This window comes from Drosophila grimshawi, unplaced genomic scaffold, assembly GCF_018153295.1.
Source record: "Drosophila grimshawi isolate 15287-2541.00 unplaced genomic scaffold, ASM1815329v1 contig_848, whole genome shotgun sequence".
Taxonomy (NCBI): domain Eukaryota; kingdom Metazoa; phylum Arthropoda; class Insecta; order Diptera; family Drosophilidae; genus Drosophila; species Drosophila grimshawi.
In genome coordinates this window covers 20,935,147-20,960,496 of record NW_025063692.1, presented here as the reverse complement: position 1 = coordinate 20,960,496, position 25,350 = coordinate 20,935,147, and the positions used below count along the sequence as shown (strand labels likewise).

At 47.5% G+C, this 25,350-nt stretch overlaps 8 protein-coding genes across 9 annotated transcripts; 2 read left to right on the top strand and 6 right to left on the bottom strand.

Moving 5' to 3' along the window:
* Positions 1 to 23: 23 nt before the first annotated feature.
* On the bottom strand, positions 24 to 7,094 carry LOC6565381 (defective chorion-1 protein, FC125 isoform). 2 transcript variants are annotated; one of them, XM_001991280.2, is made up of 5 exons: positions 6,770 to 7,094; positions 4,109 to 6,368; positions 3,777 to 4,054; positions 2,530 to 2,645; positions 24 to 816 (listed from the first exon to the last, which is right to left on the bottom strand). In XM_001991280.2, exons 1-5 carry the CDS (start codon positions 7,088 to 7,090, stop codon positions 90 to 92), a joined length of 3,702 nt encoding a protein of 1,233 aa, XP_001991316.2. In that variant the 5' UTR covers positions 7,091 to 7,094; the 3' UTR covers positions 24 to 89. The 2 variants fall into 2 exon arrangements, with proteins under 2 accessions (XP_001991316.2, XP_032593753.1); XM_032737862.2 differs by lacking the exon at positions 24 to 816 and having other exon boundaries at positions 2,577 to 2,659.
* A 1,364-nt stretch (positions 7,095 to 8,458) lies between these two features.
* Positions 8,459 to 11,274, top strand: LOC6565228. The gene is made up of 3 exons (XM_001991281.3): positions 8,459 to 8,507; positions 8,612 to 9,714; positions 9,771 to 11,274. The coding sequence occupies exons 2-3, from the start codon at positions 8,821 to 8,823 to the stop codon at positions 10,797 to 10,799; spliced, it is 1,923 nt and encodes a 640-aa protein (XP_001991317.1). The 5' UTR covers positions 8,459 to 8,507; positions 8,612 to 8,820; the 3' UTR covers positions 10,800 to 11,274.
* Positions 11,275 to 11,500: 226 nt separating this feature from the next.
* On the bottom strand, positions 11,501 to 13,408 carry LOC6565229. The gene has a single exon (XM_001991282.1). The coding sequence runs from the start codon at positions 13,406 to 13,408 to the stop codon at positions 11,501 to 11,503; it is 1,908 nt and encodes a 635-aa protein (XP_001991318.1).
* Positions 13,409 to 14,253: 845 nt separating this feature from the next.
* On the bottom strand, positions 14,254 to 16,165 carry LOC6565230. The gene is made up of 3 exons (XM_043216229.1): positions 15,836 to 16,165; positions 15,350 to 15,778; positions 14,254 to 15,273 (listed from the first exon to the last, which is right to left on the bottom strand). The coding sequence occupies exons 1-3, from the start codon at positions 16,163 to 16,165 to the stop codon at positions 14,254 to 14,256; spliced, it is 1,779 nt and encodes a 592-aa protein (XP_043072164.1).
* A 562-nt stretch (positions 16,166 to 16,727) lies between these two features.
* On the bottom strand, positions 16,728 to 17,477 carry LOC6565231. Its single transcript, XM_032738103.1, has one exon. It carries the CDS (start codon positions 17,475 to 17,477, stop codon positions 16,728 to 16,730), a length of 750 nt encoding a protein of 249 aa, XP_032593994.1.
* A 473-nt stretch (positions 17,478 to 17,950) lies between these two features.
* LOC122322849 lies at positions 17,951 to 18,265 on the top strand. Its single transcript, XM_043216265.1, has 2 exons — positions 17,951 to 17,968; positions 18,048 to 18,265. The coding sequence occupies exon 2, from the start codon at positions 18,087 to 18,089 to the stop codon at positions 18,261 to 18,263; it is 177 nt and encodes a 58-aa protein (XP_043072200.1). The 5' UTR covers positions 17,951 to 17,968; positions 18,048 to 18,086; the 3' UTR covers positions 18,264 to 18,265.
* A 625-nt stretch (positions 18,266 to 18,890) lies between these two features.
* Positions 18,891 to 20,626, bottom strand: LOC116805559. The gene is made up of 2 exons (XM_043216228.1): positions 19,030 to 20,626; positions 18,891 to 18,937 (listed from the first exon to the last, which is right to left on the bottom strand). Exons 1-2 carry the CDS (start codon positions 20,624 to 20,626, stop codon positions 18,891 to 18,893), a joined length of 1,644 nt encoding a protein of 547 aa, XP_043072163.1.
* An 803-nt stretch (positions 20,627 to 21,429) lies between these two features.
* Positions 21,430 to 23,383, bottom strand: LOC6565232. The gene is made up of 3 exons (XM_043216227.1): positions 23,054 to 23,383; positions 22,568 to 22,996; positions 21,430 to 22,491 (listed from the first exon to the last, which is right to left on the bottom strand). The coding sequence occupies exons 1-3, from the start codon at positions 23,381 to 23,383 to the stop codon at positions 21,472 to 21,474; spliced, it is 1,779 nt and encodes a 592-aa protein (XP_043072162.1). The 3' UTR covers positions 21,430 to 21,471.
* Positions 23,384 to 25,350: the final 1,967 nt, after the last annotated feature.

Here is a 25,350-nt window from a genome sequence, read left to right as displayed (position 1 = left end):
GATTTGATTTACGAATGCAACGCTTTTTGTTGTCATACATTTTTCATTTTTAATTTAATCTCGATGTTTAGAATTGAAATACCATTAATTTAATCATCAATAATATCAGTATCGTTATTGTGTTCGTTTTCGTTATTATCAGCGTCATCATCGTTATCCTCGAAACGAAAATAGTCGACATCGTCGTCGTGGTCATCCTCATTAAAGATACGCTCGCTAGACGCATCCTTCGTCGTCTCGGTGGTCGCCTCGGAACTGGTCTCCGTCCCCGGCTCCAGCATCGAGTCGTTCTCGTCCTCGAATAGGCCACGCTCGGCCGCGCCCAGCTCAAAGACGGGCATCTCGCTCAGCTTGGGCGGCCTACTGGTGTTATTGTGGGGCACCAGCAGCGGTGGCTTAACCACCACTCGCGTCCGATTCGTATGATGATTGAGCATGCCCTGGTAGAGATGGGGAAACCGACGCTGGAACTCGATCTTGATGCGCAGCAGACGCTGCAGCATGTCGGGCGTGAGCATCTGCTGGGTGCGCGCCATATGGGTGATGTGGGTGTCGCGACGTGGCCTTAGATACGCCTCATAGCTGCCACCACCACGATAGAGCGGATAGTGCAGATTGTAGGTTTTCTGATGCCACGGATCATGCGGCTGTTCCACCGGCAAGAGGCCCATATAGGGCCGCAACAGGCCCTCGTCGAAGTCCATAATGGAGCCCACTGCGGGATCGTCGGATGAGGATGTTGATGTATTGGATGCTGGTGCTGATGTTGATGCTGATGCGAATGCGGGTGATGATGACGCTGATACTGATGTTTGACTGATTTTATATGCAATGAAAACAATGAAACATGTGATCATCATTCATGAATGAAGCTGCAACTCGAAAATGGTAAATGTTTCAAGTAAATGGTTAAATGGTTAATGGTAAATGGTAAATGTTTCAAATCCATGGGTAAATGGTTAAAGTTAATGGTAAATGGTTAAAGTAAACGTTTATGTAATTTGAATTGATTGTTTGTGAATGTTTTATGGTCTTGGGCTGGTGCTTTTGCGCTGCTTGCGACGCCGCCGCCGCAAACGTTTCGACGATTTGCTATTGCTGGGTCTGGTTGTGGTGGTGCTCCTGCTTCTGATCCGGCTGCTGCTGTTGCTGGTTGTTAGCTTGGCGAGCGCATTGTCCCGCTGGAGCTGCAAACGTAGGAGATCGTGTAAGACGTCGATCAGTTGATCGAGCTTCGTGCTGCGCTCACGCAACGCCGACAGCTCGATCTGCTCCCTCGCCCTCGCTGGCATCTTCATTACCTTCGCTTGCCGTGTCGTACGCGTTCCACCCAATTGCGTGCTGCGCCTGCGCAGAAATTTGCCACGCAACGCATATGATGCGGCCGTTGTCGCCATTCTCGTCTGTGTGCCATCCCCATCCACATCCACATCAACACCCGCATCCGTATCCATATCGGTATCGGTATTCGCCTCCTGCTGCTGCTCAGCATCGCCAATGGCATTGCTGTGGAAGGCTGTATTCAGCATTTGTGCGTGCTGCAATGCCTCATTGGGTCGCTCGGTGGTTGTGGTGCTGCTCAGTTCTGTGGAACGCTTAGATTTGTTATCCAGATCGTACGGTTTCATCTCCTGGTAACTGTATTCACCCGAGTTGCTCATCTCGCCTTGTCCATACGTCTGCTCGTTCGACCTGGACAGGTATTTGGTATTGTACCCCTTGCTGGCCAGCATATGCGCCCAATCATCTGGCGACTCAGTCGTTGTGCTGCTGCTGCTACTGCTGGTTGTGCTACCGCTACTGCTGCTGGCCGAGGTGGTTGTGTTGGTGTTGGTGTTGCTGATAGGAGTGGTTGGCGTGGTGACAGTGACACTGTCACGATCTGCATGCCGGCAATCTTTGAGACGCTGCTCCGCATTCGTCAGCTGCTCCTTTAGTTTTTCGATGAGACCATACAGTTTCTTAAACTCTAAGCGCGTGGCAGCCAGTTCAGCGGTCATCGCAGCTCTGTCAGTCATGAGCGCATCCTGGGGCGGCGTCGATCGCTCGGTGGTGGTGTCTATAACTGGCGACATAGTGGTGGCCAATGGTTGCTGTGTCGCCGGCTCATTGGCATATTCCTGATCTGCGGCCTCTTCGGCGGCTGCCAACTGATCTCCGCTTATCTCCACCGGCTGCAGACTGGCACGCTCGAGTGCCTCACGTATGGAGGCGGCATTGTAGCGCATCAGCGCCTCCGTTGGATCCTCATCCGGACTGAGCGTGATCTCCTTGAGGCCCATTTTGTACTCCTTCCGCAATGCTTTGAGTGAACCGGCATCTATGGTCTCCAATGTGCCATATTCAGTGCTGCGTTTGCGGCGTCGACTTGCCCCGCAATTGCAGCCACTAGATTGCGCTGCTCCCCCCACCTCACCCTTGTCCCTACCGCAACGACAGCTGGTGCCGCAGGCGCAGTGAGCGCGGCCGCAGCCGCAGCCGCTTCCGGTGGCCAACGCTGTCGAAGATTTGCTGTAAAAATTTGCTAACCTTTTCTCTATACGATGGCTGTTGGTACTAATGCTGCTGGTGCTGGTCTTCGTCGGGGTGTTGGATGCTGTTGCTGGGTGGTTGGTCTTCGTTTGGGCATCGGTTGGTTTTATTGTCTGAAATGCGTCGCCTGTTAATGACATGAGCAAACAACGGGCGAGCAGAAGATGAAAGATTGTGAATGATATGGAGGCAGCTACTTCATGGTGTGCATATGTCTGTGCTTGCGTATGTGTTGGGTGTGCGTGCGTGCGTGCTCATGTGCGTATACTTAATCTACAACTTTCAAATGCCAACATAATAATAATCCCATTTATCCGTTTAGATATACTCAGAAAAAAATCGCCATGCATTTTAGAAAATGCTCTGAAAACTAGCAAGTTTTTCTTGTGTTAACAAATAATTTCTAAATATCAGAAACAAATTTCGAAAAAAATTAAAATAGCCTTAATTGAATATCCCACAAATATATATATTTTTTTTTAGAAATTATTTCTGTTATTAAGAAATGTGTGTCTAAGATGCAGAATAATCGAATCGTCTTAAAATCGTACATTTTTTCTAATTAAATTATTTGAATTTATAAACTATCTAGAATATATATTTTTTATAATATAAGCAACAAAAGAACAAATTTTATACACATATAAATAAAACTTCCTGAAAATGAGACAAATTTTTTACATTAAACTTGAGAAAAATGTATCGCAAAATTGAGAAAATAAAAACACTGATTTTCAAAAATATATTTCTGAATAATATGGTGATTTTCAATCTTTTTTCCGAGTGTAGTATTTCATTTTTTTTTCTTTGGCAAATATGCTTTAGCCACATAGGCTTTTGGCTTCAAGCATTTTTCCTTTATGATCAAATAAATGCTTTGGACTAGTTTCAAATAAAAATAAATCAATATTGGGCATTAGCAAGGATAAAATCCAAATGTGCTAGGCATACAGATAATGGATTAAAATATTTCAATAAAAAGATAGATAAATAAATAGATCTGAATAATTAAAGCGTTCAAGTTTCAGCTTGCAACTCATTTGCCCTTTAAAATTTCAAATTAACTGGCAAATACTGAATGCATTTTATTTGGAGCTTGCCAATGAGTGTTTTGTTTGTTTGCTTGTGTGTGTGTGTGTCTGTGTGTGCGAGCCTATGCCTATGCGTATGTGCGTGTGTGTGTGTGTGTGTGTGAATCTTGGTTGTTGTTTTGGTTTTGTGGTTAAGATTTAAACAGAACTTACCGCCATAGTGCGATGCTGGCGCAGCATGGAATCAATCTGCTCGTCGCCAACGGCTGCTCGATAGCCGCCGTAGGCATTGGAGCCTTGACCACCGTTGCCATAGCTGGTGCCATAGCTTGGCATATAGCTGGGCCTATAGCTGGGCCTATAGCTGGGCCTATAGCTGGGAGCGTTGCCATAGACGGGAGCGGGCGCACTCGGATAGTAGTTGATGATGGCGGGCGCCGCATGAGCTGTGGCCTTCTTGCGATGATCCCCGCCCAGGCCGAGCAAATCGACTGTGTGTGGCGAGAGATTAGAGTCGCGACTGCGGAATACCCCAAAGAGATTACCTTTATGCCGTGCCTGTCCACCAGTGGTGGGCATCTGTGGCTTGGCCTCGCCCAACATAGCGTCACCATCGGGCTTCTGCAGCTGCTGCTGCTGCATGGCTCTCATCTTTTCATCGAACCACTGCTGTTCGTCGGAGATGCGCTGCTGCTGCTCCATCTGTTGCTGCTCCACCTGCTTTTGCTGCTGTTTCACCAGTACTTGTGCCCTAACCTGCTCATCAATCCACTGGCGTTGCTTCTGCTGCTGCATCTGCTGTGCCTTGGTTTGTTCAGCCTCCCATTGTCTCAACATCATGCTTTGCTGATCCTTTGCCTGCTGCTTCGCCTGATCCTCCATCCACTGGCGTTGCTTCATCATGGCATCCATTGCCTGCTGGGTCTGTTGCTTCGATTGCTCCTCCGCCCATTGGCGCTGTTGCATTATCGCCTCCTGTTGCTGCTGCTGCATGCGTTTGTTTTGCTCCATGGTCTGCTGATCCGCCTGCATTTGGCGCTGCTGTTGCTCCTTGGCCTGTTCCGCCTCCCACTGGCGCATAGTCATCGGATTTTGTTGCTGCTGTTGCATCTTTCCTTGCTCCGCCTCCCATTGACGTTGCTGCATCATCTGTGGCTGCTGCTCCTTGGAGGTTTCCGCCTCCCATTGGCGCATACTCATTGGATTCTGCTGCATCTTCGCTTGTTCCGCCTCCCATTGACGTTGCTGCATCATCTGGGGCTGCTGCTCCTTGGTGTTTTCCGCCTCCCACTTGCGCATACTCATAGGCTTCTGTTGCATCTTCGGTTGTTCCGCCTCCCACTGACGCTGACGCTTCTCCTCATTGGCCTTCTTCTCGGCGGATTCGCTGGCCACGCGATAAGCATAGGCCATGACCTTGAGTATGTCCTCTTTGGACATGGACTGTTGCTCCATTGTCTGTCGCTTGTAATTCGTCTTGCGCAGCGCCTCCTTGTGCAGCAGGCGGCGCACATAGTCGTCGCGCAGGGCACCCTCAATGTCCGCACGGGTGATCTTGTGCACGGGCGTCCGGCTCAGCGGGTAGCGCAGCTTGAAGGTGGGCGTAACTGATGCTCCCTGCGCACTGGCGCGCATCTCCCGGGCGAGGCGCTCGATGTGCTGCAACTGCTGCAGCTCGGCAATCACCTGGCGCTGGAAGGCGTGCAGCCTCGCCTCGATCTCCATACGATCTCTGGGCTTATGCGGCTCGTCGGTCTTGTCCCCGGTTTCGGTTTTCGTTTGGGTTTTGGTGGTGTCTGTATCCTCTGTGGGCATGCGCAACCAGACCAACGGCATTTGCTGCTTATCCTGCTCTTGTTCCCGCTGTTGCATTCGCAGCGCTGTATTAATCCTAAACTGCGACAGCTGCGCATCCGTCTGCTGTGGCGACCTATAGCTCATGATGGGCTCACCCGCTGGCTTCACGCGTACCTCCGATATGTCGGAGGCCTGGGCGCTTGAGCCGGCTGGAGCGGGTGGAGCCACTACGCCGCCGGGGATAAATTGACGCAGTCCGGCCATTAGGGCGTCGGGTGGTCCCAAGAAATTATTGCCACCATCGAAAAGGCCACCAAATAGAGGCGCCGCTTGCGCCACGCTGGGCGCTGGCGGGCTCGGGTCATCAGATTTGGGTGTGGGGGGAGCGGCTGTTGTTGACGCTTCAGGAACAGGTGCTGCCTGGCCGAGGAAAGCCATTTGGCCAAGGTTGGCCATTTGGCCAAGGTTGGGCAATTGGCCAAGGTTGGGCATTTGGCCTAGGTTGGGCATTTGGCCTAGGTTGGCCAAGTTTGGTGCCATCTGGCCCAGATTAAAGGTATTTGGTATTGGTGGAATTGCTGGTATTGGTGGAATTGGTGGCATTTGACCCAGGTCTGGCATCGGTGGCATTTGGCCCAATTGGAAGTTGTCGGGCAGCCAGCCAGTGGGCAATTGTGGCATCATCTGTTGCAAATTTGCCGGCGACGGCATCTGGCTAAGGAACTGCTGTAACATGGCACCCGGTGCTGCAGGCGCAGCCGGCGTCGGCGCCGGTGTATCCTGACGCGTCCTACGCGACTTGTGGCCATTGGCCTCGTCGGCGAGCACCAGCACCACCTTCGAGGCGGCTGGCTGCAGTGTATCTGGCACGGCACCCAGCACAGACTGGGCGGGGAAGAGGCTGCCCCAACGCAAAAGGCTGCTCAACGCCGGAAACATTGAATAAAAGGCGTCAACCGAAGGAATTCCACTGCGCGTCTGCTGCAAAGGTGGCAGCTGGGAGAGTATCTGCGTGTGGAATAATGTCGTATAGAAAGGATTAAATCTCTGGTCATCAACTTAATTATAGAAATGTACAGCAAATTTAATATACTCGCTGCAATTGGAGGTGCTCTCTTTAAAACCCAAGCTTAAAAACTCTTGCAGATGCAAAAACTCTTTAAGTACTTCTAACTTATTATTATTATTAATATTATTATTATTATCTAGCAGAGTCATTTTGTAACACTCGAAACTATTTAGTTTGGTTTGGGAAACTGTTAAAAATAGATTCCGATTAGTATAAAAAAAGGATATAATGCTCCGATGTGCCCAATTTCGACAGAGCTTAACAAACGGACTACTTTAATAAATTTTATATAAAAAAAATATAAAAAAAACACAAGCTTAGCTTTAGCTAATTGATTTACCGAATCCTCGCTGGGAAACTTTGGCTTAGCATCGGCAGTGGCAGTTGTATTATCCGCAGACGTAGTCGCTGATGTATCCGTTAATCCTTTGACGGTGTCTGCCGCCTCATCGCCACTAACAACGGTGGCCGCATCCTGGGCGCCGCTCAGCGTGCCACCCAGCAGCAGCAGCAATAACCACAGCAATCTCATCTCCTTGTTTATATACCCTATTTGCACACACACACTTCGCACTTTTCGCACTGTTAAAGATCGTCGAGAACTGGCCGTTGTTGAGCTCAAACGGTGACTGACGCCCCATTCGATCAGACGCTGCCCCATATAGAATTCTTCGCTGCGGCGGCGGCACCAACACCAGCAGCAGCAACAGCAGCAGCAACAGCAGCAGCAGCACCTCCAAAACTGCGAACAACAACAACTGATTCAAAATTGTCAACGCTGCCAAATCGTGCCAAAGAGCTGAGCTGCATTTTGCACGCACTTCGAGGTTAGGGCTGCCCGCCACGCTTGACACCAAAACTTCCATTGGAGCGTTACTTTCATTTCGTTTCCGTGTGTGTGCCACAAAAAAAAAAAAAAAAAAAAAAAAACAACGAAACTAAATGAAAATATTTAAAAAAAAAGAAAATATAAAACAAATTCAAGACTGCAGCAGCCGGCATAGCACACAAAACAATTTGCTGATGAGCAATTTTTCATGGAATCAGCGCAAAATGCTGCACTGAAAAAAATTAAATTCACACAAACAGACCACATAGTTATCAATTGTTATGGTTTGGCCATCGTCGTATCCGCATTTGTGTATTGTTTTCACCAAAATTGCACTACTATCCGGAAGCTGGAAGCTTCTTTATACGTTTCTTTACTTTTTCCGTTGAACAGAGTGTGACCCTATAATGTCGAATAGTGTTGCACTTCTATTTTTAATTGCCGCCGCTACGTGCCGATATCAAATTCTTGATAGAGATGACAGCACGCCCAGCACGAGCTTCAAGCACGAAGCACGAACTGACAATACGAAGCACGAACTGACAATACGAAGCACGAACTCACAACACGAGGCACGAACTAATTTTTCAATATAATGTATATATTATAATTTTGTAACTCGTGCCAAATTCTCGCAGCGTAGACTGGCTTACTGCGAATCGGTGTCATTGAGAGAAGTGCATCAATGCTGAGCTAAGCGTAGCCCTGCCAGCAAATGGACTTCGACTCTAAAGTGGTCGCTTGTCCCATAAAACATTAAATATTGATATGTGTTCACATGCACAGACATATGTATTCAATAATTATTTGATTTTTATTTTTATTTTACATATTGTTAAGTGCTTCAGGGCAACAGGGCTGGATGCTTAGGCCAGCACTAAATGCAATAAATGTTTTGTTTGTTTTTGTAGATGTATGTATGTATGTGCATAAAATATAGTCAGCGATCTTGACAGTGTGTTGCAACATGCACCGCTGATGCATCTGTTGCAATTTATTTGGCAATTACTCATTTCAAGATAAGCTTGGAAAGCAGCCATGTCCAAAAAATAAGATAAACAAAAAAAGCTTATTCATCATTTTTCTTTTGTTTTCTTTTTTTGCTTAGCAATTTTGGGGTCACACTGACCAACTGCCTATGTGTGTGTGTATTTTACAGTGATCAATGGTAGCACTGATGAGTTTATAATTCACTCGAATTATCAGTTGATATAAGCAAATGGAAAAACATAAGATTTTAGCTAAAAATGTAATTATTTTTGTGTTTTATTTATTTTGTTTTGGCATTATAGACTAACGAGCCGTTTGCAAATGATATATAAAAGAACATATAGTTTGATGCCCTTTTTACAGATGTGTGGCATGTGTTGCATGCGGCAGGCAGGCTGTTAACTGATGGCACATCCATTTAAATGCAATTTGACCCGATAACGAGCTGCGATAAGCAAGCGCCGCACATGCAACGACTAAAAGCCAAATGAATTTGCTATTTACTTGGCTCACTTGTCCACTGGCTCCCGGTTGCCCGGTGGATTCACTCGCTGTCTGGTTATCGTCTCGTCATGTTGTCCAGCGATACGCAGCAAAAAGCTTACAACATTACATTGATGTACGCTATGGTCTGGACTATTAACAGCCACTATGCCAGAGACTCGGGCATGCCGCTGAGCATTGTGCATTATGCAACGAAGAACGAGAGTCGCGATTTGCACAACGATCTGATTGATGAAACGTTGGGCTTGGCATCTGGCGCTGAGCGCGTCATATTTCTGCTGGAGAACGAACACATTGAGGGCGATGAGGAGACACCATTGGATGCACTGCCCCCGTCACCAACTAGCGGAATAGCGGGAAGGGAAACGGCCATTTTGCTGCTGGACAGCATGCGGGCGTACATGCGTCTGGAGCAGCGTATACTTCAGCCGAATAGCTTTTTTAAGCGAAATGGCTACTACTGTATTGTGTATACGGGCCAGGAGACGCATCGACTCACTACAATTGCGAGGATCTTTCGACGTTTGCTCGCCATCTATGTGATCAATGTGAATGTGCTGCTGGGTGGCCGGGAAACTGGAATAGTTCACGTCTACACCTACTATCCATATCAATCGGATGGCCAATGTCAGTCGTCGAAGCCCGTCCACTATGCCACCTTCCGGGGTGGTTTGGGTGCACAGCCGCAGATTCACGTGGACAATAGCGTGGACTACTTCGATGAAAAGGTGTACAATATGTATAGCTGTGAGTTAGTCACCGCCACCTTCGAGCATCTGCCCTTTGTCATCATCGAAAGGGATCACAGTCTGGCCGATGGAGAGCGTATTCATGGCATCGAGGGAATGATCTATCGCTTGCTGGCTGAACGCATGAACTTCACCATTAAGCTCATCGAAGAGCCGAATCAGAATCGTGGCTTTTCTTTACCCAATGGCACCTTAACGGGCACCATGCAACTGGTGAGTCATCAGAGCAGCTTTTATTCTTTTATTCATATATATATCACTCTTTGCAGATCGTTAACGGTACGGCAAATATAACCTTCGTCTCATCGATGTACAATAGGGAACGCGCCAAGTATATGCTTCCCAGCATCTCGTATACCAGTTTTCCCATTGTGCTGTGCGTGCCCGGCGGCAGCCAGTTGACGCCGATGCAGCGTCTGACCAAGCCGCTGGGCTATTTCAGCTGGCTATGCACCGTGCTCAGTGTGCTTGTTGGCTTTGGGGTAATTGGTATGCTGCAGTTGCTAGCAAGGCCACGACTACGTCGCTTCGTGCTCGGCGATCACAACCGACTGCCCAGCACACAATTGTGGTCCACGTTGCTCGGTGGCATGCACCTGCATCCGCCTCGTCGCAATTTTGCGCGTTTTCTGCTAGCAATGTGGCTGCTCCAGACGCTTGTCCTGCGCGCCGCCTATACGGGCGACCTGTATATCCTGCTGCAGGATGGACGCGTACGCACTCCGCTCCGATCACTGGCCGAGGTGCTCGAAAAGAAGTATATATTCTATTTGGTGCCCGCATTGCTGCCCATATTCCGTGAAATGGTGCCGGATAATCGGATCGTTGTGGAGCACAATATTGGTCAAAGGCTGAGGCAGTTGCGCGACAATAGTGATGTGCAAATGGTGATACCATTGATCCAGCCGAGTGTCGATAGTTTTAACATGGCCTCCGGTGCCGAGAAGAATCGCCTGGCCGTGCTCAGAATTCCACTGATCACCGCACCGATTACGATGTACATGCGACCGCATTCGTATTTGGAGCACCGGATCAATAAGCTGCTCATCAACATGATGTCCTCGGGCCTGGTGCATCGGTTCCGTCGCATGTACCTTGATCGCATCGAGCATATCCCCGCTCATCGCAATCGTGCACCAACCAAACTTAGTGCCTGGCTACTGGGCGGACTCTTCGGCATATTTGTCCTCATGCAACTGCTCGCCTCCATCGTTTTCCTGCTTGAACTCGGCGCCGCCCAGCCACAGAGATTTCGCCTGCGGCGACTGATGAATGCAGCCAATCGTTATTTGGTCTAAGCCGGTCGAAATTTAACTCGATTTCTTATTTATGCTTTCCGTAACACGGGTCTCGAGCCGGCTAGTATACCTTCTGGTATACAATATAATCAGTTTTTTTTCCAGTATGCTTCAGTTCCTTCTAACATAAATGCAAACTGGTACTCAGAAATCAAGAGAAACAGATGCGGCAGCAGAGCTGGTGGGAGGCATTTGGACAACGGCAAGCCAGATGTCTCCTAGGTTGTTGTAATCTTAAACGATTTAAGTAGATTAACCATGGGAAAGAACAATTTTAGAATACTTACCGGTCTAATGACGGGACACTGTAGACTAAGAAGTCACTTAACTAGACTAGGTATATATAGTAACGAACTCTGCAGGTTCTGTGAAAAAGGAATCCTAGCAGAATGTGTCGCACTAGCAAGAAGAAGATGTAGCTTTCTATCGTAGTAGTCAAATTATCGTATTTCATCCGTATTTTTAAATTAAATTTTAAATTTACACAAATATAAAAAACTAAAATGTTATGTGATGAAAACAATTTTAATTTTTTATTTTGATTTATTTATTTTATAATTGCATATATGATAATACAAATAAAAACCTTTCAGATCGGTTTCTGTAGTGCAGCATAACACTCAAGTGGGAGTAAACTATGTTTCAGGATAAGTAAAGGGATTATATTGTTATTTCATCATATTTATCCGAAACTGTCGTTCCTAAAGTTGCCGAAAGATTGAGGATAACCAGCCACGTGGCCAACGCTGACTAAGCAGCTCCAAAGCAAAGACGACAATTGTGAGAGCCTCAACCAGCAAGAGGCAAAAGAATGCGGTATAGATAAAGCTCATGGACTTATCATGGTCGAGGACATTCGTCTGCGATGTGCTGCTATGCATGGGATTCAAACGTGACCACTTGGTCCGATCGGATATATGCTGGGTAATTCCGGAACAGCGCATATTGAAGAGCATTTGATTAAAGACACCGGTCATATAGAAGGACGGTGGAAAGTGCATACAGACCATACTATTCCTGAACTTTTCTTTCACCTGCACAAGATGCGGATCGTCAAGCCGCTCACCAGTTGCTGTAGTGGCAAGATAGTAGCGAAAATAATGCTGAGTGCTGATGATAGCGGTGCGTCTCTGTCTATCTGCGGGCATGGCTAGCAGCTGATCGAACATGTTCACCGGTTTGCCTGGCAGAATGGTTGTGCGCGATAACAGCGAGGGCATATGCTGCACTACGTGATAAGTTCTGTGTGGCACAACTAAGCTATAATCCAGCTCCAGTGCCTGCTCCAGTGACTCGGGCAGCGGTCGCATTGGTCTATTTTGCACAAACATAAACACGGAGCTCTCGTAACAGATGCGGAACAGAAATAGACTGTAGAGCCAGCCAATGTGCAGCGGCGATATCAATTGCCAGCCCCGCAGCCGACAAAGCAGACGCAGTCCAACCATGGCGACCAACAGCAGCCAGACGTTGGTGTTGAAGGGCATCAGCATGATCTCATAGGAGCTATATGATTGCGCCCCATGCACCACCAGTACGAACTCTAGCTGGTTGTACGGCTGAGTGCTGGCCAAATACTTGGAACGTGCTGGCTGGCAGGCAGTGAAACCGATCGTTATATTAGCGCGATGCTCTGAGAGCATGAGATAAGCACCAGTCATCGTGCCGTTCCAAAAGGTTTCGCCACCAATCAAGTCGGGCGGCTCGTTCCGCATCAGCACCAAGCTAAAGTTTAGCCTGCTCGCCAACACTTTCAGTATCTCCGCGTCAAAGCCGGCAATCTCTTTGATGGCCTCGTCGCTCTGCGGATACACTTCCATATACGGTGGCACGTGCCACGCAACGGCGGACAGCGGACAGCCGTGCAAATTGTGCAACTTATGTGGATAGAGATCGTTGAATTGGGCATTGCGCAGTGAAACGCGAACTGGCTGGGTGGACAGGCAGGACTGTTGCGATCTATACGGCCAGAAGGTGTACGCATCCAATGTGGCCAGCTGCGGGTCCACGAGCAACAGCAGCGCATTAACATTGTAGCGTCGATGCAAAAGAAAGTCAAAGATTTGGCTCATCTGCGCCTGTTGTTCCTGGGCATCATCCGTTGTTGTTAGTAGCACAATTAAATTATTGAATTTGTACCTGGCATCGCCGCGTGTATTGTGCAATGCTGCTGTTGCCAGCTGTTGTGCATCCTGGACAAAGAATACCAGTAGCCTGATATTCAATCTCATATCGGAGTGCAGCAGAGTGTCCATCACAATGGGCAGAGCAGCATTGCTGTCGAAACTCAACACTCGTTCCAGCACTTGTTCCACAATATGCTGTTGTTCCAGTGGCAGCTGCTCCCTGTACCGGGTGCTCACAAAGACGCTCATGTTGTGCGCCGCACAGATGTCCATCAGTATTAGGTGCAGTGCATCGGACAACTTGCTGACGATCTCCACTTCGTTGACCAGCAGACGTTGCTGGTCAGGCGTCTGCAGTGCCAGACAGCTAATGCTGAGCCAGCTGACCAGCAGACCAGCTAGATGACTTGACGGTTTCATTTCGTGGCAGCCACTGAAATGGAGCAGACGATAAAATTGCAATTGCACTTGCAGCAATGCCATATTGATTGCATATCGATTGTGCCCAGGAGAAATCAAGCCTCAGCATGGAGTGCTAATGCAATTTTAAACATTTATTAGTGCCCAACCAGGGAATACCCTGCTATCTGGCCAAATCATCACTTCTTCCATCCGTAAAATTGATTGATAATTGAAAATGACTGAAATTTTCAAAATAAAATCAATTATTTGAACAAGATGTGCATTGATTTTTATTAAATGTTTTCGATTTTAGTACATTTGTAAGTATTTCATCTCAAACTTAATAATAGATGCTGTGGAAAAATCAAACATTGTCAAAAATATCTTTGATTAAGCCTGAACAACAATCGAATCCTTTTTGTCGCATAGGACTATGTTAAGTGAATTAATTTAAACGCTGTAATGCATTAAACAAATCTGTGTTCATTACTTAAACTAATTGCTGCTTACGCGACCAGACATGATATGGGATTACCCCTAAATCACCACCACCACCAAACCTCCCGCGGCAGTGCCAAATGCTGAGGACAGCGCAGACACAGTTCGGCTCGGCGTACCATAAATTAACACCACACACAACACACACACTAGTCACAGATCCACCTAAAACGAAGCGTAGTCTTCCTCCGCTAGGTTGTCGTCTGAGTTGAGGCTGTGGCTAAATCGAAGCTACGCTTGGATAGACATATATATAGATAGATATATTATAAGGCTTGTTAACTTAACGGGACGAGATGTCATTCAAACCGTTTAGGTGACCAACAACCACTACTACTATAAGTGCACTGAAAAGTGAATTGAACTGAACAATATTCTTACTCCGATTCAGGCATTAGTTTAACCTGATTATATATTCGGTGGATGCTTTATCGATGAAACCAAATTCGAAGTCGCACAAAGTGCAGCGAGAGTAATTCCAGGCCAAAAATAATCGTGCTGAGCATAAATCCAAATAGAACCACAGCAAATATGATCTGCAGCTCCAGCAGGTCAAGCGACCTGACGCTGGATGGCTTCGTTGTATGCGAAACTCTGTCATCCAGCTCCCAGTGCGTCCAAATCGACAGGAGTCCCACGGAGCGCATCCACATGATCTGCTCGTTGAACTCATCGAGCAGGAATGAGTGCTTCCTCAGGTACATGCACATCTGCAGGTTGATCACGTCCTGGGAAATTATCTCGAATTGATTACAATTCCGCTCTTCATTAACATGAGCATTACAGCTTCTCATGCGATTGAATAAATGAATTATATCCACAACATTGGCGACTACCTGTCGCTTGACTCGAGGATGCTCTGCTATATAAATTAGGGGTTGCATTAGGGTGGTTTCCGTTTCCAATCTGTGAAATCGCACGTGCTGCATAGAGGGAATCCCGGATAGCACATCGTACATCCCGATTGAAGTGATCACTGTGTAATTGTCGGTCACCAGCTCCTCAATGGACTGGGGCAGTCGGTTCAACTGGTGGGTGCGTATTAAATGGTACAACATTCCCTGATAGGCGGTGCGTATGAGCAGCGTGTAGACCATCAGCATGATGCAGTACAACCGCTTGCACCTAAAGCGTGGAATCTGCTCCATTGGCATGCCTACGAAGATTAGCTGCACATTCAGCCAGAGGGAGCCCGGATCGCTTGCCAACACTCGGTCCATGGCCAACAGCAGCAGCAGCGAGAGTGCAAAGACCAGCGAGATGCCAAGCCAAATGATCCTTGGATATGGATAGAGCAGAGTGTCCAGGGAGCTCAACTCATAATGGCTGCGCAGAACAGCAAACCGAATGCTTGTCTGATAATAGTTGTGCGACGATGTCGCCAATTGGTTGTAGGCCACCGTCGGCCGAATGGCACCCACGGTAAGATCCGCTTCGTCGCGATGCAACTGCAAAAGGAGACGAGATGCAAACAGTCAAATATTGTCTGCATTTAAGAAGAGATTGGAGTATTTAGTCACTGACCATCTGCAGCATTCTTTCGCGAACTGGCAACCGTCCTGGAGGTGGCTTACGTACTTGGATGCTAAAGTTGAGTCGATGGCTGATCGTGTGAAGGAGGCGCCCTTCGATGCCGCCAGTGATGCGAGCAGGATCAGAGTCAGAGAGAAACCAGTATGGAGGCATATGCCAGAGTGCGATGCGGAGTGGACAGCCAAAGAAGTTGGTCAGTTTGCGGGGGTAGAGCTGTGGATGCAGCATGTGGCTGCCATTGTAGCGATTGATCAGCTGTGGCGTCATATTGGCGCAGCTGTGTGCTCCAAACGGTTGATAGGTGTACACCAGGATGTCCCCGTTGGCCCGCTGCACCTGAACGTTGCAATTGATGAGCTGGTGGCGCCAGCAGTGCTCGAAGATGCGCCCCATTTCGGCAAACATTAGATGATCCCGCGCCTGCAGAAAGATGTAATAGTGCTCATTGTATGCGTAATCCCGGGAATATGCCTCCACCTCGATCTCCGCAAAGGCCGCATACGAGTCCGTGAATATCAGATTGAAGTGTCGGCGACCGGGAATATGCCGGCCTCGCATCCCCTGCATCACGTTCACAATCTGGAGCGGAGCTATGCCCCAGCTGCGGAAGAGTATGATCATCATCTCGTTGTAGAAGTTGCAGGTGTCCTGGTTGCGGCAGCAGAGAATCAATACCAGCGATGACGTCATGCTCATTATGTGCGTGTGCACCACGTGCAGCAGCGACCGTGCCACATACTCATTGATGTGGCTGGCCTGATCCCCGGCCAGATTCTGATACGAACGTAGCAGCTCCGTTATGTTCATATTCCTTGCCCGCAATTAACTGGCAAATGCACCACAAGTTGTGCTTGAAATTGCTGATTGATTCGAGAGGCATGCATCGCGTTTCTGTTTATCATTCAAGTTAATTGCCCGCCAACTGTATGCTGATTGTGATTGATGATATAAAACAAATGTTACTAACTAGTGTCGATACTTTGTATTTCCTGTAATTACTGTGGACTCCGTTTAAATTCCAGTTTTACACTTAATTCACAGCTAAATGAATTTAATAAAAAAAAACAATAAAAAGCCGTTGAGAATTGAGTACAGCTTTGGTGTTGCCAGATCGCAGAAGTCACAGGAAATTTAATAGCCTAAGTATACACGACGCCAGTCAGGTCTCAATATGATTACGATTTGGCGCCACCTAGATCTCGTTTCATATTAAATTAGACTTAAATTGAAAATGATCCAATTTGTGATTCTTGCAATTAAATGTTGATAACATATTGATTTATTGATAGAGAGAGATAGCAGCTTATAATATATATATTTACATAATAGATTCAATTAAATTATTATGATTTTATAATACATTTGTACTTCAAACAATGGTCAGTTGATGGCAGAGCAACTCGGCGCCAAAAATCAACATGGAGAGAGCATAAAGAGCGCCCATCACGATGTAGATGCCGTCCAGTTGGTGAACCTGCTGTTGATCCTGCCCACGATTACTGGTTGTGTGACTCCTGTGGCTGTACTGCGTCAATATGTGATATTCACTCTGGCGATTCGTGGCCCACAAATATGCGTTGGTCGTGTCCAGGCCGGTAATGGCAAATAATCGAGTGTCGCCCCTTTGATGCAGGGCATCCAGCACAGCCTCATCGTACGGTGAGCTGATGCTCTCAAAGCTCTCATAGATGCGCTCCAAATGCGGCACCTCGCGCAGCATACCCAGCATGCTGGACGTGCACAGGCCGCGAAAATGCTGATCCAGCAGCTGCTCAAAGGAGTTGGGCAGCGATTCGAACAACTGCAGCCGTATGAAGTGGAACAACAGCGACTGATAGACGACACGCAATGGGATGCTGCCGTACATCCAGTGGGCATAGATGATGCGCTGCATCCAGGTGCGAGGCAGACGCACCACTGTGACACCCAGCAACAGCTCCAGCACCTGCAGCCCATTGACCCGCCAACGCCACACGTATACAACGCCATGGACGAGCAATGCCGCCAGCAGTGTGACCCACACGCCCCACTGGAACGGGAAATGGAGCAGCTTGAGGGAGCCGAAGCGAAATTTATCGATGGCCACCGTTGCCACCAGTGGCGCATAGTAGTGCGCCATCGGCGAGCTGAGGATTCGATTGTGTTCAGCTGTTTTCCACAAGTTACCAACACTCAGATTGGCCCGCTGTCCCTTTAACTACACGGAAAAATCGAGAAAATCAAGTAAGAATACTGAATGTGGAGTGACCTGGCCTACGATATACCCTGAACCCAACTGTTAAATATAATCCAGTTTTATTGGCAAATTTCCCTTAAAGAGTGTTGCACACTCAAATGAAGCAGGTGTGGAAATGCTCTCATTTCTTATGGTGTTTCTTATCCGATCTTGATTAAGTTTTATGTCTGCTCTCAAAATGTAGGCTCTTATTGTTTTCGGAAACGGAGGCAGTTATCGATACTTATATTATTCTTAGATTATATTCCAAATTGGAACTCTCTAGCTCTTATAATCTCTGAGAGCCGCGTGTTCATACAGACGGACAGACGGACAGACGGACATGGCTATATCGACTCGGCTGTTGATCCTGATCCATTTCGAATGCGTTCAAGGTATAAAAAGAAGATCTAAAAGTTTGTTCTAGTGAGTCATCAGAGCAGCTTTTATTCATTTATATATCACTCTTTGCAGATCGTTAACGGTACGGCAAATATAACCTTCGTCTCATCGATGTACAATAGGGAACGCGCCAAGTATATGCTTCCCAGCATCTCGTATACCAGTTTTCCCATTGTGCTGTGCGTGCCCGGCGGCAGCCAGTTGACGCCGATGCAGCGTCTGACCAAGCCGCTGGGCTATTTCAGCTGGCTATGCACCGTCCTCAGTGTGCTGGTTGGCTTTGGGTAATTGGTATGCTGCAGTTGCTAGCAAGGCCACGACTACGTCGCTTCGTGCTCGGCGATCACAACCGACTGCCCAGCACGCAATTGTGGTCCACGTTGCTCGGTGGCATGCACCTGCATCCGCCTCGTCGCAATTTTGCGCGTTTTCTGCTAGCAATGTGGCTGCTCCAGACGCTTGTCCTGCGCGCCGCCCATACGGGCGAGCTGTATATCCTGCTGCAGGATGGACGCGTACGCACTCCGCTCCGATCACTGGCCGAGGTGCTCGAAAAGAAGTATATATTCTATGTTTTATTTTGATTTATTTATTTTATAATTGCATTTATGATAATACAAATAAAAACCTTTCAGATCGGTTTCTGTAGTGCAGCATAACACTCAAGTGGGAGTAAACTATGTTTCAGGATAAGTAAAGGGATTATATTGTTATTTCATCATATTTATCCGAAACTGTCGTTCCTAAAGTTGCCGAAAGATTGAGGATAACCAGCCACGTGGCCAACGCTGACTAAGCAGCTCCAAAGCAAAGACGACAATTGTGAGAGCCTCAACCAGCAAGAGGCAATAGAATGCGGTATAGATGAAGCTTATGGACTTATCATAGTCGAGGACATTCGTCTGCGATGTGGTGCTATGCATGGCATTCAAACGTGACCACTTGGTCCGATCGGATATATGCTGGGTAATTCCGGAACAGCGCATATTGAAGAGCATTTGATTAAAGACACCGGTCAGATAGAAAGACGGTGGAAAGTGCATACAGACCATACTATTCCTGAACTTTTCTTTCACCTGCACAAGATGTGGATCGTCAAGCCGCTCACCAGTTGCTGTAGTGGCAAGATAGTAGCGAAAATAATGCTGAGTGCTGATGATAGCGGTGCGTCTCTGTCTATCTGCGGGCATGGCTAGCAGCTGATCGAACATGTCCACCGGTTTGCCTGGCAGAATGGTTGTGCGCGATAACAGCGAGGGCATATGCTGCACTACGTGATAAGTTCTGTGTGGCACAACTAAGCTATAATCCAGCTCCAGTGCCTGCTCCAGTGACTCGGGCAGCGGTCGCATTGGTCTATTTTGCACAAACATAAACACGGAGCTCTCGTAACAGATGCGGAACAGAAATAGACTGTAGAGCCAGCCAATGTGCAGCGGCGATATCAATTGCCAGCCACGCAGCCGACAAAGCAGACGCAGTCCAACCATGGCGACCAACAGCAGCCAGACGTTGGTGTTGAAGGGCATCAGCATGATCTCATAGGAGCTATATGATTGCGCCCCATGCACCACCAGTACGAACTCTATCTGGTTGTACGGGTCAGTGCTGGCCAAATACTTGGAACGTGCCGGCTGGCAGGCAGTGAAACCGATCGTTATATTAGCGCGATGCTCTGAGAGCATGAGATAAGCACCAGTCATCGTGCCGTTCCAAAAGGTTTCGCCACCAATCAAGTCGGGCGGCTCGTTCCGCATCAGCACCAAGCTAAAGTTTAGCCTGCTCGCCAACACTTTCAGTATCTCCGCGTCAAAGCCGGCAATCTCTTTGATGGCCTCGTCGCTCTGCGGATACACTTCCATATACGGTGGCACGTGCCACGCAACGGCGGACAGCGGACAGCCGTGCAAATTGTGCAACTTATGTGGATAGAGATCGTTGAATTGGGCATTGCGCAGTGAAACGCGAACTGGCTGGGTGGACAGGCAGGACTGTTGCGATCTATACGGCCAGAAGGTGTACGCATCCAATGTGGCCAGCTGCGGGTCCACGAGCAACAGCAGCGCATTAACATTGTAGCGTCGATGCAAAAGAAAGTCAAAGATTTGGCTCATCTGCGCCTGTTGCTCCTGGGCATCATCCGTTGTTGTTAGTAGCACAATTAAATTATTGAATTTGTACCTGGCATCGCCGCGTGTATTGTGCAATGCTGCTGTTGCCAGCTGTTGTGCATCCTGGACAAAGAATACCAGCAGCCTGATATTCAATCTCATATCGGAGTGCAGCAGAGTGTCCATCACAATGGGCAGAGCAGCATTGCTGTCGAAACTCAACACTCGTTCCAGCACTTGTTCCACAATATGCTGTTGTTCCAGTGGCAGCTGCTCCCTGTACCGGGTGCTCACAAAGACGCTCATGTTGTGCGCCGCACAGATGTCCATCAGTATTAGGTGCAGTGCATCGGACAACTTGCTGACGATCTCCACTTCGTTGACCAGCAGACGTTGCTGGTCAGGCGTCTGCAGTGCCAGACAGCTAATGCTGAGCCAGCTGACCAGCAGACCAGCTAGATGACTTGACGGTTTCATTTCGTGGCAGCCACTGAAATGGAGCAGACGATAAAATTGCAATTGCACTTGCAGCAATGCCATATTGATTGCATATCGATTGTGCCCAGGAGAAATCAAGCCTCAGCATGGAGTGCTAATGCAATTTTAAACATTTATTAGTGCCCAACCAGGGAATACTCTGCTATCTGGCCAAATCATCACTTCTTCCATCGGTAAAATTGATTGATAATTGAAAATGACTGAAATTTTCAAAATAAAATCAATTATTTGAACAAGATGTGCATTGATTTTTATTAAATGTTTTCGATTTTAGTACATTTGTAAGTATTTCATCTCAAACTTAATAATAGATGCTGTGGAAAAATCAAACATTGTCAAAAATATCTTTGAATAAGCCTGAACAACAATCGAATCCCTTTTGTCGCAGGGGACTATGTTAAGTGAATTAATTTAAACGCTGTAATGCATTAAACAAATCTGTGTTCATTACTTAAACTAATTGCTGCTTACGCGACCAGACATGATATGGGATTACCCCTAAATCACCACCACAACCAAACCTCCCGCGGCAGTGCCAAATGCTGAGGACAGCGCAGACACAGTTCGGCTCGGCGTACCATAAATTAACACCACACACAACACACACACTAGTCACAGATCCACCTAAAACGAAGCGTAGTCTTCCTCCGCTAGGTTGTCGTCTGAGTTGAGGCTGTGGCTAAATCGAAGCTACGCTTGGATAGACATATATATAGATAGATATATTATAAGGCTTGTTAACTTAACGGGACGAGATGTCATTCAAACCGTTTAGGTGACCAACAACCACTACTACTATAAGTGCACTGAAAAGTGAATTGAACTGAACAATATTCTTACTCCGATTCAGGCATTAGTTTAACCTGATTATATATTCGGTGGATGCTTTATCGATGAAACCAAATCCGAAGTCGCACAAAGCGCAGCGAGAGTAATTCCAGGCCAAAAATAATCGTGCTGAGCATAAATCCAAATAGAACCACAGCAAATATGATCTGCAGCTCCAGCAGGTCAAGCGACCTGACGCTGGATGGCTTCGTTGTATGCGAAACTCTGTCATCCAGCTCCCAGTGCGTCCAAATCGACAGGAGTCCCACGGAGCGCATCCACATGATCTGCTCGTTGAACTCATCGAGCAGGAATGAGTGCTTCCTCAGGTACATGCACATCTGCAGGTTGATCACGTCCTGGGAAATTATCTCGAATTGATTACAATTTCGCTCTTCATTAACATGAGCATTACAGCTTCTCATGTGATTGAATAAATGAAATACATCCACAACATTGGCGACTACCTGTCGCTTGACTCGAGGATGCTCTGCTATATAAATTAGAGGTTGCATCAGGGTGGTTTCCGTTTCCAATGTGTGAAATCGCATGTGCCGCATAGTGGGAATCTCGGCTAGCAGATCGTCCATCCCGATTGGACTGATCACTGTGTAATTGTCGGCCACCAGCTCCTCAATGGACTGGGGCAGTCGGTTCAACTGGTGGGTGCGTATTAAATGGTACAACATTCCCTGATAGGCGGTGCGTATGAGCAGCGTGTAGACCATCAGCATGATGCAGTACAACCGCTTGCACCTAAAGCGTGGAATCTGCTCCATTGGCATGCCTACGAAGATTAGCTGCACATTCAGCCAAAGGGAGCCCGGATCGCTTGCCAACACTCGGTCCATGGCCAACAGCAGCAGCAGCGAGAGTGCAAAGACCAGCGAGATGCCAAGCCAAATGATCCTTGGATATGGATAGAGCAGAGTGTCCAGGGAGCTCAACTCATAATGGCTGCGCAGAACAGCAAACCGAATGCTTGTCTGATAATAGTTGTGCGACGATGTCGCCAATTGGTTATGTGCCACCGTCGGTCGAATGCCACCCACGGTAAGATCCGCTTCGTCGCGATGCAACTGCAAAAGGAGACGAGATGCAAAGAGTCAAATATTGTCTGCATTTAAGAAGAGATTAGAGTATTTAGTCACTGACCATCTGCAGCATTCTTTTGCGAACTGGCAACCGTCCCGGAGGTGGCTTACGTACTTGGATGCTCAAGTTGAGTCGCTGGCTGATCGTCTGAAGGAGGCGCCCTTCGATGCCGCCAGTGATGCGAGCAGGATCAGAGTCAGAGAGAAACCAGTATGGAGGCATATGCCAGAGTGCGATGCGAAGTGGACAGCCAAAAAAGTTGGCCAGTTTGCGGGGGTAGAGCTGTGGATGGAGCATGTGGCTGCCATTGTAGCGATTGATCAGCTGTGGCGTCATATTGGCGCAGCTGTGTGCTCCAAACGGTTGATAGGTGTACACCAGGATGTCCCCGTTGGCCCGCTGCACCTGAACGTTGCAATTGATGAGCTGGTGGCGCCAGCAGTGCTCGAAGATGCGCCCCATTTCGGCAAACATTAGATGATCCCGCGCCTGCAAAAAGATGTAATAGTGCTCATTGTATGCGTAATCCCGGGAATATGCCTCCACCTCGATCTCCGCAAAGGCCGCATACGAGTCCGTGAATATCAGATTGAAGTGTCGGCGACCGGGAATATGCCGGCCTCGCATCCCCTGCATCACGTTCACAATCTGGAGCGGAGCTATGCCCCAGCTGCGGAAGAGTATGATCATCATCTCGTTGTAGAAGTTGCAGGTGTCCTGGTTGCGGCAGCAGAGAATCAATACCAGCGATGACGTCATGCTCATTATGTGCGTGTGCACCACGTGCAGCAGCGACCGTGCCACATACTCATTGATGTGGCTGGCCTGCTCCCCGGCCAGATTCTGATACGAACGTAGCAGCTCCGTTATGTTCATATTCCTTGCCCGCAATTAACTGGCAAATGCACCACAAGTTGTGCTTGAAATTGCTGATTGATTCGAGAGGCATGCATCGCGTTTCTGTTTATCATTCAAGTTAATTGCCCGCCAACTGTATGCTGATTGTGATTGATGATATAAAACAAATGTTACTAACTAGTGTCGATACTTTGTATTTCCTGTAATTACTGTGGACTCCGTTTAAATTCCAGTTTTACACTTAATTCACAGCTAAATGAATTTAATAAAAAAAAACAATAAAAAGCCGTTGAGAATTGAGTACAGCTTTGGTGTTGCCAGATCGCAGAAGTCACAGGAAATTTAATAGCCTAAGTATACAAGACGCCAGTCAGGTCTCAATATGATTACGATTTGGCGCCACCTAGATCTCGTTTCATATTAAATTAGACTTAAATTGAAAATGATCCAATTTGTGATTCTTGCAATTAAATGTTGACAACATATTGATTTATTGATAGAGAGAGAAAGAGAGAGAGAGCAGCTTATAATATATATATTTACATAATAGATTCAATTAAATAATTATGATTTTATAATACATTTGTACTTCAAACAATGGTCGGTTGATGGCAGAGCAACTCGGCGCCAAAAATCAACATGGAGAGAGCATAAAGAGCGCCCATCACGATGTAGATGCCGTCCAGTTGGTGAACCTGCTGTTGATCCTGCCCACGATTACTGGTTGTGTGACTCCTGTGGCTCCTGTGGCTCCTGTGGCTGTACTCGCTGAAGGCGGCACGCCGCCAGTAGTCAATGAAGCCGCTGGCATCTAACTGGCGCAGCAGATCGTTGAACTGCTGCTTGAAGTAGGAGTGCTTGGGCATGTAGATGACCACCTGCTGCAAGTTGACGTACTGCGTCAATATGTGATATTCACTCTGGCGATTCGTGGCCCACAAATATGCGTTGGTCGTGTCCAGGCCGGTAATGGCAAATAATCGAGTGTCGCCCCTTTGATGCAGGGCATCCAGCACAGCCTCATCGTACGGTGAGCTGATGCTGTATATCCTGCTGCAGGATGGACGCGTACGCACTCCGCTCCGATCACTGGCCGAGGTGCTCGAAAAGAAGTATATATTCTATGTTTAATTTTGATTTATTTATTTTATAATTGCATTTATGATAATACAAATAAAAACCTGTAGTGCAGCATAACACTCAAGTGGGAGTAAACTATGTTTCAGGATAAGTAAAGGGATTATATTGTTATTTCATCATATTTATCCGAAACTGTCGTTCCTAAAGTTGCCGAAAGATTGAGGATAACCAGCCACGTGGCCAACGCTGACTAAGCAGCTCCAAAGCAAAGACGACAATTGTGAGAGCCTCAACCAGCAAGAGGCAATAGAATGCGGTATAGATGAAGCTTATGGACTTATCATAGTCGAGGACATTCGTCTGCGATGTGGTGCTATGCATGGCATTCAAACGTGACCACTTGGTCCGATCGGATATATGCTGGGTAATTCCGGAACAGCGCATATTGAAGAGCATTTGATTAAAGACACCGGTCAGATAGAAGGACGGTGGAAAGTGCATACAGACCATACTATTCCTGAACTTTTCTTTCACCTGCACAAGATGCGGATCGTCAAGCCGCTCACCAGTTGCTGTAGTGGCAAGATAGTAGCGAAAATAATGCTGAGTGCTGATGATAGCGGTGCGTCTCTGTCTATCTGCGGGCATGGCTAGCAGCTGATCGAACATGTCCACCGGTTTGCCTGGCAGAATGGTTGTGCGCGATAACAGCGAGGGCATATGCTGCACTACGTGATAAGTTCTGTGTGGCACAACTAAGCTATAATCCAGCTCCAGTGCCTGCTCCAGTGACTCGGGCAGCGGTCGCATTGGTCTATTTTGCACAAACATAAACACGGAGCTCTCGTAACAGATGCGGAACAGAAATAGACTGTAGAGCCAGCCAATGTGCAGCGGCGATATCA

Excerpts from the sequence above, each read along its gene's own strand:
- LOC6565381 (XM_001991280.2), bottom strand. The coding sequence starts at position 7,090 with ATGGGGCAGCGTCTGATCGAATGGGGCGTCAGTCACCGTTTGAGCTCA. Across the intron at positions 6,369-6,769 it reads AGTTTCCCAGCGAGGATTCG|ATACTCTCCCAGCTGCCACC; the intron begins GTAAATCAATTA and ends TTCCACACGCAG. Across the intron at positions 817-2,529 it reads AGCCATCGTATAGAGAAAAG|TCAAACATCAGTATCAGCGT; the intron begins GTTAGCAAATTT and ends ATATAAAATCAG.
- LOC6565228 (XM_001991281.3), top strand. The coding sequence starts at position 8,821 with ATGTTGTCCAGCGATACGCAGCAAAAAGCTTACAACATTACATTGATG. Across the intron at positions 9,715-9,770 it reads TAACGGGCACCATGCAACTG|ATCGTTAACGGTACGGCAAA; the intron begins GTGAGTCATCAG and ends CACTCTTTGCAG.
- LOC6565229 (XM_001991282.1), bottom strand. The coding sequence starts at position 13,408 with ATGGCATTGCTGCAAGTGCAATTGCAATTTTATCGTCTGCTCCATTTC.
- LOC6565230 (XM_043216229.1), bottom strand. The coding sequence starts at position 16,165 with ATGAACATAACGGAGCTGCTACGTTCGTATCAGAATCTGGCCGGGGAT. Across the intron at positions 15,779-15,835 it reads CGGCCTTTGCGGAGATCGAG|GCGCGGGATCATCTAATGTT; the intron begins GTGGAGGCATAT and ends ATCTTTCTGCAG. Across the intron at positions 15,274-15,349 it reads GCGAAAGAATGCTGCAGATG|TTGCATCGCGACGAAGCGGA; the intron begins GTCAGTGACTAA and ends CTCCTTTTGCAG.
- LOC6565231 (XM_032738103.1), bottom strand. The coding sequence starts at position 17,477 with ATGGCGCACTACTATGCGCCACTGGTGGCAACGGTGGCCATCGATAAA.
- LOC122322849 (XM_043216265.1), top strand. The coding sequence starts at position 18,087 with ATGTACAATAGGGAACGCGCCAAGTATATGCTTCCCAGCATCTCGTAT.
- LOC116805559 (XM_043216228.1), bottom strand. The coding sequence starts at position 20,626 with ATGGCATTGCTGCAAGTGCAATTGCAATTTTATCGTCTGCTCCATTTC. Across the intron at positions 18,938-19,029 it reads GAAAGAAAAGTTCAGGAATA|CATATATCCGATCGGACCAA; the intron begins GTATGGTCTGTA and ends GGAATTACCCAG.
- LOC6565232 (XM_043216227.1), bottom strand. The coding sequence starts at position 23,383 with ATGAACATAACGGAGCTGCTACGTTCGTATCAGAATCTGGCCGGGGAG. Across the intron at positions 22,997-23,053 it reads CGGCCTTTGCGGAGATCGAG|GCGCGGGATCATCTAATGTT; the intron begins GTGGAGGCATAT and ends ATCTTTTTGCAG. Across the intron at positions 22,492-22,567 it reads GCAAAAGAATGCTGCAGATG|TTGCATCGCGACGAAGCGGA; the intron begins GTCAGTGACTAA and ends CTCCTTTTGCAG.